We start from the raw sequence: 10,028 nt of genomic DNA, 5'->3' as shown, positions 1-10,028 counted from the left end.
ATATGGAATGGAAGGATGCCATATGGAAGTGTAGTAGAGATATATGCTGTAACCACCACCACAGCTGTTACATAAACACAAATTATGCACAATTTATTTGGTCAACTTTATTTCCTACAAATACAAAAGCAAGAGTTATTCTTTTTTTTACTGTTGGATTTTAGTATTCTTCCAATACTTGGTATTATGGCCATCTCCTCTTCATCTTCTTCATTATTTTGCGAGCCTTCTTGCTGTTGACTGAGTTAGAAGTCAAATGTTAATTTCATTACTCTAAGAAATGTAACAGTTTGGATTAGAGAATATTTAATTATGTGAAAAGATTAGACTAGGTGAAAAGGTTAGAGTATGTGGAAAAAAAAGCTGCTGCACATTGAAATAGACACTGAATGACATTTTTTTTAATATATCAAATGTTTGTAAAGTCATGTAGCCTACACCCATGAACATTTTATGCTTAAAGCTTTACCTGATTGAATTGTTTTTATACTTCATTTTTAGCTACTGTCACGTTGTTCCTTTTTCTTTCTTTTTTTTTGCCCATGGGATACCATGAAAATTAATATTAGTTCAATAACCTACCGTTCTGCCAGTTTTCACCTCTGTTATTATAACAGTGATTAAGAATTAAACTTATGCATTGACTCAAAGTATGCAGACGTCTTTTTGTCGGTGCTGTTGCCATGGTGAATCATAATTTTGGAGCTCCATTGATCATGACTTCTCATAGTCGTGGTGCACATGCTAAACTCAGTCAACCTACTCAGAGTTGACTGAACTAACACAATTCAGCTGTTCCATCTCGGGGACCAGGATAAGTCAACTCCGAGTCAAGTTTTAACTCCGAGTTGGTTGAACCTCTTTATTGAAACGGGCCCCAGGAGTGAGTGACTGAAAGTGTTTCCATTCTATATTGATGACCTTTGCCCCCCTGGCAGCACGCTCAGTAAGGATTATGGGAAGGAGGGATCAAAGCATCTCATTCCCTAGAGGGGTCACTCCCTTAAAGGTCACACAGATGGTGTGAGTGTCATATGATCAGTTAATTTCAGTCACGTTTTAGTAAAGGTGAGGTTCGTAAAGCAATAGTTATCAGGAGCATGATGACAACAATAATCTGTAGTGAAAATGTAATAATCTGGTTTATCCAAAAAGTATTTAGAGTTTGAGATTGCAAGGTAGCCAAAATATGTATCTTCATATGTTGTGTTGCTATACAATGGCAGTTTTTGTGTATTTGTTAAATATAAATAATGCATAATGTAATGTTTAAAGAAATAGTTCACCCAAAAATCAAAATTTGCTGAAAATTTACTCATCTGGCTATCCAAGATGTTGTTTTCAGAACAAATTTGGAGAAATGTAGCCTTACATCATTTGCTCATCAATGGATTATTCGCCCTCGTGTCTTGAATTTTCAGTGCGTAAAGCTGCATTCTAATAGGAATGTTATACAGGTACAGGGTGCGTTAAAAGTGTTAATAATTTTAACACATAATTTTTTCCATAAAATCGTGCCACATTAACACCTTAAATTGACAGCCTTATTTTTAAGTTAATGATTTGATGGATTATGATGGATTTGTTTCATAAAAGCATGCAGCTTTTCGTTTCACAAGACGATTGTTTGGCTGGAGTCATTTTAATCAGTTATTTGAACTCTCATTATGACAGCACACATTCACTGCAAAGGATCCATTGGTGAGCAAGTGATGTAATGATATATTTTTCTAAATCGGTTTCGATAAAGAAACAAACTCAGATCTACCATATTAATCGGCAGAATGTCAAGTTGATAAAATAATTGATAAAAATCATTCTCTGAAACTTATCAGTATTCATAGTCTCCAACCACAGGTGTTACAGCGATTACTTATTGTTGAGTGTTACTCAACAATAAAGACGGCCTGCAGGGCCAGTGTGTGAACCAGAACAGTTGTCCTTTTGGGCCTATTTTATGCCTTGCAAACTTAAATGTTTGGTTTTGCTTTGATGTATTCCACATTGTTGTGGCTGCTGATTTGTCATCAAGATTATCTATCTAGCTAGCCTAGATAAGGTGTTGTCGAATTTGCAGAAATTATATTCTTGAAAGCATGAGGAAGAATGTGTTGACAGCTTCTTACTTTTTTCATAGTTGTTTTTCGTGGTTATGGACTTTATAGTCATTAAAACCAAATAACTTTCCACTTGTTGCAGAATTTCACATTTATTTTATAAATTAAATAAAACCATTATGTTTAACAAGTATAAAAAAGCATTGTAAAAAACTGTTGTTGAGCCCAAGTTGTCAGTGATTTAAAAGGATCATTCACCCAAAAAGGAATCTTCTGTAATCATTTAGTCACCCTCATATCATTTCAATCCTGTATGACTTTCTTTCATCTGCGGGACACAAAAGAAGATATTTTGAAGAATGCTGATGGTGACCAAAAGAGACATGTTCCATAGAAGAAAGTCATTCAGGTTTGGAATGACATGAGGGTGAGTAAATGACACAATTTTCATTTAAGTGAACCATCCCTTTAGTAAACAGTGAAAATTATCATGAAGGGGGAGAGAGAGAAAGCAAGGCATACTACAGCATAACATGTATAATGTCATGCCTTTGGATGTTACTAGTTTTGGACAGAAGTATCACAATGCATGAAACCCAGTTGCCAATAGATGGCACTGTAGAATCACTGTGCTTTCCTGAAGAGACTTGCAACTAGTAATGGAGTGTTGCACTTTTTCTAATCATCTGATTGCAGAGGTTTAGACCACTCACTTCCACTTAGCTGTTAACACTGAACCTTTATAGAAAATAACTGATGTTTAGTCATAGATCACATGACTTCAGTTGCACATGATGCACTGTCGTGTTTGCATGCTAACCCATTTACATACAAGCCAAAATAAGCTTCATACACAATCGTTCAGATGTACGAATATCATTACAATTTAAAATAATTTTTTTCTATTTTAATATATTCTAAAATGTAACTTATTCCTGTGTTGGCAAAGCTGAACTTTCATCAGCCATTACTACAGTCTTCAGTGTCACGTGATCCTTAAAAACAAATCATTCTACACGGTAGTGTGCAAACTGTCCGAGACACTTAAAACCAACCAAGTGTTGTACAGAAGTGGACAGAAACTGTAAGCAAGTGGGAAGTGGCAGCACAAGCAGCATCAACAGAGAGATGCAAACTTTTGTTTCTCGTCTGCGTGGGACACTCTCTCCAGCTGGCTGTCAGACTGCTGATGCTGCACAACATTTTACATAAGTAAAACATTGACCTGCCAACAAGTTGGCTACTTTTCTGGACGACTACAGAAGTTCAATAGTTCAGTAGAAATAAGAAAGAAGATTCATAGGTAGATGTTTTTAAATATAAATGCTTGGAGTCTTGATTCATGTGATGTGTTTCTGGTGTTTCTCGGCCCTTATTGAGCCACGTGTTCTGGCCACCATAGATACATTTCCAGCCTATCGTAAACTCCTGCCCCTCCTCCCTGGGGTCCGCGCTGTGCCTCTGACCTTGCTGGCTTGAGCTTAAATGAGGAAGGCAGAAAATAGCACATTAGACACAGAGCCCGTCCGTGTTTCCCTGGGCTCAGCTCGGCCATCCGACACCTGATCTCATGGGTTTCTCTGTGGAGGTGCAGATCTGTGCCCTGTACACAAAACACACAAACACACACACAAGGCTTACAAACAGTCATCTGTGATTTACTTTTTCAAATACTTCAACTTTTAAATCCCTACCGATTCCCTGGAGCGAACGACGAAGGAAGAAATTGAGAAAAAGAGAGAGAGACTTGTCTGAGTGAGTGATAGGGAAGAGCGGGTGGTCATGGTGTATTTTTGTCATTTTGTAGATGTCTGTCTATTAGAGTGTTGTCTTCCATGTTGTTTGGTGTTTTGGGGGCTGGTTCTGACCGTATGTGGACATAAGTGAGATTAGCGGGCCAAGTGGAGCAAGAGGTTCTGTTCATTCAGTCAGCCACTGTGATCTCATAAAACATCTTAAACAATGGTATGAGTGCAGAATGTTTCTGTCATGCTTGTTAGTTAGCTCACAAACATGACTTGTCACTTTTGCAGATGCAAGTGGAGTGTGTTCAGAATTAGTTCATTGTTTTGTATCAAGTTTATGGGACAGTTTAGAATGTTCTTATGAGGAATTCGGCTTGGCAGTTTCTTTAATTGCATTTTTTATACAAAAGTTTTTAATTAACAGTGTTCCATGAACCGCTATTTAGAAAAAAAAAATCTGTTGCTTTGTTGCTCTCTCTGACTGTTCTCAAAAATGAATGCAGCCCAAAATGCAGCACATTGTACAAAGAAATCACTCTGTTGATACTGTTTTTCCAATTGTAAAACTAAATCGGGAATCAGACCGAATCAGCCAAGCATCACTACATCCGAGTCAACTTTTTTTGTAACTCTGCAGAAATTAAGTTTCATGCCCAAGTGAAAAAAGCCTTCCCTTTAGATTCAGGGAACTGTCTCTGCTTGTGTGTGTGTGTAACTATTTACACGACGACCATTCTTTATCTTTTTCCATTGCCTAACCTTGTATTTTGTATGTGATTCCGCATCATTGATTGCACCGGACACGTACTGTTAAATTATATAATGGTGCCGTATCAGTTATTGGCCATCATAATAGAGATTTTTTTTCACTACTTAGTTAGCAGGATTGGTTGATTTTAGATTTATTGGCCGCTATTGCGTATTTAATTGTGTGCTCATTTTCTCTGTTAATGCATATTTACCATATTACCTTTGTTGTTGGCTAACGCATATTTAAAGTGAATCTTTAAAAACACAAATAATTGTAATATGTAGCAAACCTTAAAAGGAAAATTATTTTTTTCCGTACTCTACATTATATTGTTGTGATGCCGAAGTTAACTAAACATTTTATACTTATTGAGTTTTTGTTTTAATATGTTTAGATAATAAAATGTATATATTTTAATATCTCCCATTTATTAGTGATCAGCCATAACTTGAGGAAATTTTTAATTTATTATTTTGGCCAGAATTTTACTGTCTGTGCATCACTACATCCGAGTCAACTTTTTTTGTAACTCTGCAGAAATTTAGTTTCATGCCCAAGTGAAAAAAGCCTTCCCTTTAGATTCAGGGAACTGTCTCTGCTTGTGTGTGTGTGTGTGTGTGTGTGTGTGTTTGCGTTAAATGCATAGAGTACATTTCCTTCTCCGTCTCTGGCTTGTTGGCTAACGCATATTTAAAGTGAATCTTTAAAAACACAAATAATTGTAATATGTAGCAAACCTTAAAAGGAAAATTATTTTTTTCCGTACTCTACATTATATTGTTGTGATGCCGAAGTTAACTAAACATTTTATACTTATTGAGTTTTTGTTTTAATATGTTTAGATAATAAAATGTATATATTTTAATATCTCCCATTTATTAGTGATCAGCCATAACTTGAGGAAATTTTTAATTTATTATTTTAGAAAGAATTTTACTGTCTGTGCATCACTACATCCGAGGCAACTTTTTTTGTAACTCTGCAGAAATTTAGTTTCATGCCCAAGTGAAAAAAGCCTTCCCTTTAGATTCAGGGAACTGTCTCTGCTTGTGTGTGTGTGTGTGTGTGTGTGTGTGTGTGTGTTTGCGTTAAATGCATAGAGTACATTTCCTTCTCCGTCTCTGGCTCTGTGAAAGTCACCTGCTAGTTCCACCTGTCGGAACAACTCGCACACACACACTTGCACATGCACTATGTCTGTGTAACTACACACACAACTTTGTAACCGGTACTCTCTCTCTCTCTCTCTGTGCATTTAAAAACACACACAAACAGTCTCTCTAACGTAATCCAAGACCACCATTCCATTGAAGTGGGGTTTTCCCCACCCAGGTTTGTGAAGCAGCACACGTTATCACCTTATATGAACGTGTCGCTGCATCTTGGAGATCTGTTTCTCTTTAATGTCTCAGAAGACCTCGCTGCAGACCTTCTGTTTAGTTTATTACACTTCAGACCTTTTACTTCAGCGTCTCTTAATACCTCAAAACCTTCTGTTAAACTGACAGGAACAAGAAATCAGCCTGGACACAAATGGAAAATAACTGCACGTGATTGAATCACCTGAGCCAAAATGACTGTCATTGTGAGTGTGTCTAACTTAAGCAATGGTACGGATGTTTTTTTTTTGCTTCTAAATCAGCATTATACCATTACGTGTGAAGTCATGTCAGCAAATTGGTTTTGAATTTGAACTCTGGGAAGTTTAGGTTTCTTGCCCTTTCCTGTGCTGCCCACTGATTAGTTTACATATCCAAGTCCTTTGCAGTTCTTGGATAATGGAAAACTGCCCATTGTGATGTTTGATGACTGACCTAGTGTGATCTTTATGTCCTCAAATGTTTCCTCCTCTGATAATTATTTGAGATATGGCATCTTTTGTCTTTTCTGGCATGTGTTTACTGGCTTTACACTCTACTAAAATGAATCCCATTATTAGCTTTTCTCTCAGGCTGTATCTGAGTCAGATGGCATGTGTGTATATATGAAAGTACACCCTGAACCTTCTACTTAAGTGCTTTTGTGAACACACCCATCACAAAGTGAATTTTCAGCATGGCATTTTTTAGCTTTTTCTCAAATGCGTGTGTGTGTTTGTTTGTGCACAGACGTCTCTGCTCAGGAGCAGCCGGAGTTGTTCCTGAAGAAACTTCAGCAGTGTTGTGCTGTGTTTGATTTCATGGACACTCTGTCAGACCTGAAGATGAAAGAATACAAGCGCTCAACCCTCAACGAGCTCGTCGATTATGTTACAGTCAGCCGAGGATACCTCACAGAACAGGCCTACCCAGAGGTCGTCAAAATGGTAAGTGAAAACACGCATATAGTCAACTCAATGTGCATAATCTCTCTGTGAGCCGGATTCATACATTTTCTAAATGGTATAATGTGAATTTGTATTTCAATAATCAGTGTAGCCTATCAGAGTCAGACTTTTGGCTAGCAACAGTAATATTATGAAATATTATTACAATAAAAAAAAAACTGTTTTAATGTATTTTTAAAAAGTATTTTGTTAAAAATGTATTTTATTCCTGATTACTCCAACATCTGCGTGTCCTCTGCTGTAGCAGTGCTGTTTTGCTCTGTCTTGGCTGCCCTGTTGTCTTTAGTGTTTCTTGCATTCTGCACTTTTGGATATACAGGTTTAAATGTAATATTCTGTTTCATAAGATAAGTTGGATTCCTTGGATGTGTCGTGATTCTGTATCTTTCCCTGAGGGTTGTGACCTGTAACACTGAATCACAGCAGCTTAGAATTGCAGTCTTGTGTGTCATTTGCATATGTCATTTTCTTAATTTATGTTGAAGACTTCATGATATCAAAATTTGAGTTCCATGACTGCATTGAGAATTGAGACTGCTTCTTGTATGCTGCACAGTATACATTTGTATACAATTAGTATGTGAGTAGGCTTTATGCAACAATGAATTTTAAAAACAGTTGTATGATACATTGTCATCACATGACCTCCATTGCATTGCATGTTTAATTCACTGGTGTCAAGTTATCATCTTAGAATTAAAGGCGATGTTAAAACTAAGCTTCTTCTTTTTTTCCTTTGTCAAACACCAACTACCTGTTCAATAGGAAATACATCAACTCAGGGAAGGAAATTGCTCATCAGACAATTTCATTGGGTGTTTTTATTGTCATTGTTGTAATGATGGTGATGGTTCAAAGGCTATCTGTTACTAGTGGGTCCACTACAGTAGATTTGCTTCTAAATCAGCATTATACCATTACGTGTGAAGTCATGTCAGCAAATTGGTTTTGAATTTGAACTCTGGGAAGTTTAGGTTTCTTGCCCTTTCCTGTGCTGCCCACTGATTAGTTTACATATCCAAGTCCTTTGCAGTTCTTGGATAATGGAAAACTGCCCATTGTGATGTTTGATGACTGACCTAGTGTGATCTTTATGTCCTCAAATGTTTCCTCCTCTGATAATTATTTGAGATATGGCATCTTTTGTCTTTTCTGGCATGTGTTTACTGACTTTACACTCTACTAAAATGAATCCCATTATTAGCTTTTCTCTCAGGCTGTATCTGAGTCAGATGGCATGTGTGTATATATGAAAGTACACCCTGAACCTTCTACTTAAGTGCTTTTGTGAACACACCCATCACAAAGTGAATTTTCAGCATGGCATTTTTTAGCTTTTTCTCAAATGCGTGTGTGTGTTTGTTTGTGCACAGACGTCTCTGCTCAGGAGCAGCCGGAGTTGTTCCTGAAGAAACTTCAGCAGTGTTGTGCTGTGTTTGATTTCATGGACACTCTGTCAGACCTGAAGATGAAAGAATACAAGCGCTCAACCCTCAACGAGCTCGTCGATTATGTTACAGTCAGCCGAGGATACCTCACAGAACAGGCCTACCCAGAGGTCGTCAAAATGGTAAGTGAAAACACGCATATAGTCAACTCAATGTGCATAATCTCTCTGTGAGCCGGATTCATACATTTTCTAAATGGTATAATGTGAATTTGTATTTCAATAATCAGTGTAGCCTATCAGAGTCAGACTTTTGGCTAGCAACAGTAATATTATGAAATATTATTACAATAAAAAAAAAACTGTTTTAATGTATTTTTAAAAAGTATTTTGTTAAAAATGTATTTTATTCCTGATTACTCCAGTCTTCAGTGTCACATGATCCTTCATAAATCATTCTAATATGCTGATTTGCTGCTCAATAAACATTTCTTATCAGTAATTAAATGTTAAAAACGTTTTTGTTGAAACTGAATAGCTTTTTAAATTATGGTCGACTGATATGGTAGTATTTAGCGATCAAGATGGCCAATATAATTCTGATATACCCAAAGCAATTTATTAATTGCTAAAGAGATATACCAATACATAGGGGTGGGCGATATGGCAAAAATATCATATCATATATGATTTTTTTCAGGAAAATTACAATTTGTTTTTCACAAAGGGGTGAAGAACAAAATCTTTGTCTGTCATTATTTTATCTTTGTTATTAAAAAATAAGAACAAAGATACATATTACAAATACACAATATACAAATAAAACAAACAGTACTTTATTTTCCAGGCACAGTAGGTGTATTTAGCAGTAGCATTCAAGAAATTGAATGAACAAATATAAAAATAAAACACTATATACACTTTACTGTATAAATTATACATAGATTCTTATTAAAGCAACTGTTTTTAAGTTCTTCAGTCAAGAGCAGTGAGTGATTTCTATCGTTGTTTTGTTGTTTTATTAACATTAAAGGGATAGTTCACCCAAAAATGAAAAATCTGTCATCATTTACTCACTCTCAAGTTGTTTTAAACCTGAATGAGTTTCTTTCTTAGTCCAGTATTCAGGCGCTGTTTGACAGGCTTTTAGTGTGCGTGTGCTTCAGGTGTACGCATTCAGAAGAACTGCATGTCAGAACCGCACGCAAATTAAATGTTTAACCGGCAATGCTTTAAAGCACATGCAAATAATGTACTTTTGTGATTGCAAATAAGAGCAGTGTCCCGTGAGTGTAACCGCTGAGTTAACATTTGATGTGAATGTATGTCGCGTTGTAGGGGAGCGCGGGGCACAAAGTAACGCGGGGTAAGTTGTAACACACGTGGTTTAAATATTTCCACACATGCTTGCATAACCAAATTTACAGCATTGACTAGTTACTATATCAACATTATATAGAGAAAAAAAGTGCGCCAAAATTCAAAAGGCTTTTGAAGATATCGCTGAACATTTATTTTACCATAGTAAAATTATATTTCTGGCTTAAGTAAATTTTTCATCTCAGTTTTTATTACTCATTTAAAATGAGACAAATCTGCTATTATTTTCATCTCCAATCTGTTATTTATCAGTTTAAATTATTTTTTAATGCTTCGCTAACTATCAGAAGACAGTAACCGGTTTTAAATTCCAGTTGCGCAGATGGGGCACGTTGTAACACTGCGTTACAATGTGCTATTCTATGACATTAGCGATGTAATT

General features: G+C 36.3%; 1 protein-coding gene across 6 annotated transcripts in view; it reads left to right on the top strand.

The window, feature by feature from the left end:
* Positions 1 to 10,028, top strand: part of LOC107736817 (serine/threonine-protein phosphatase 2A 56 kDa regulatory subunit epsilon isoform-like) — a 40,781-nt gene that overhangs the window by 16,954 nt on the left and 13,799 nt on the right. For 4 of the 6 annotated variants that reach the window (XM_016548181.1, XM_016548180.1, XM_016548174.1 and 1 more), the window contains one exon: positions 6,662 to 6,858. In XM_016548181.1, coding sequence (XP_016403667.1) covers positions 6,662 to 6,858 — 197 coding nt within the window. Of the gene's footprint in view, positions 1 to 5,960; positions 6,164 to 6,661; positions 6,859 to 8,198; positions 8,450 to 10,028 lie in introns of those variants that run through there. The other 2 variants (XM_016548182.1, XM_016548183.1) reach the window with 2 other exon arrangements.

The sequence above is a fragment of the Sinocyclocheilus rhinocerous genome, unplaced genomic scaffold, assembly GCF_001515625.1.
Source record: "Sinocyclocheilus rhinocerous isolate Xijiao unplaced genomic scaffold, SAMN03320098_v1.1 scaffold1214, whole genome shotgun sequence".
In the NCBI taxonomy this organism is placed as follows: domain Eukaryota; kingdom Metazoa; phylum Chordata; class Actinopteri; order Cypriniformes; family Cyprinidae; genus Sinocyclocheilus; species Sinocyclocheilus rhinocerous.
The sequence above is the reverse complement of the archived record's forward strand: the minus strand, read 5'-3'. Positions and strand labels throughout refer to the sequence as shown.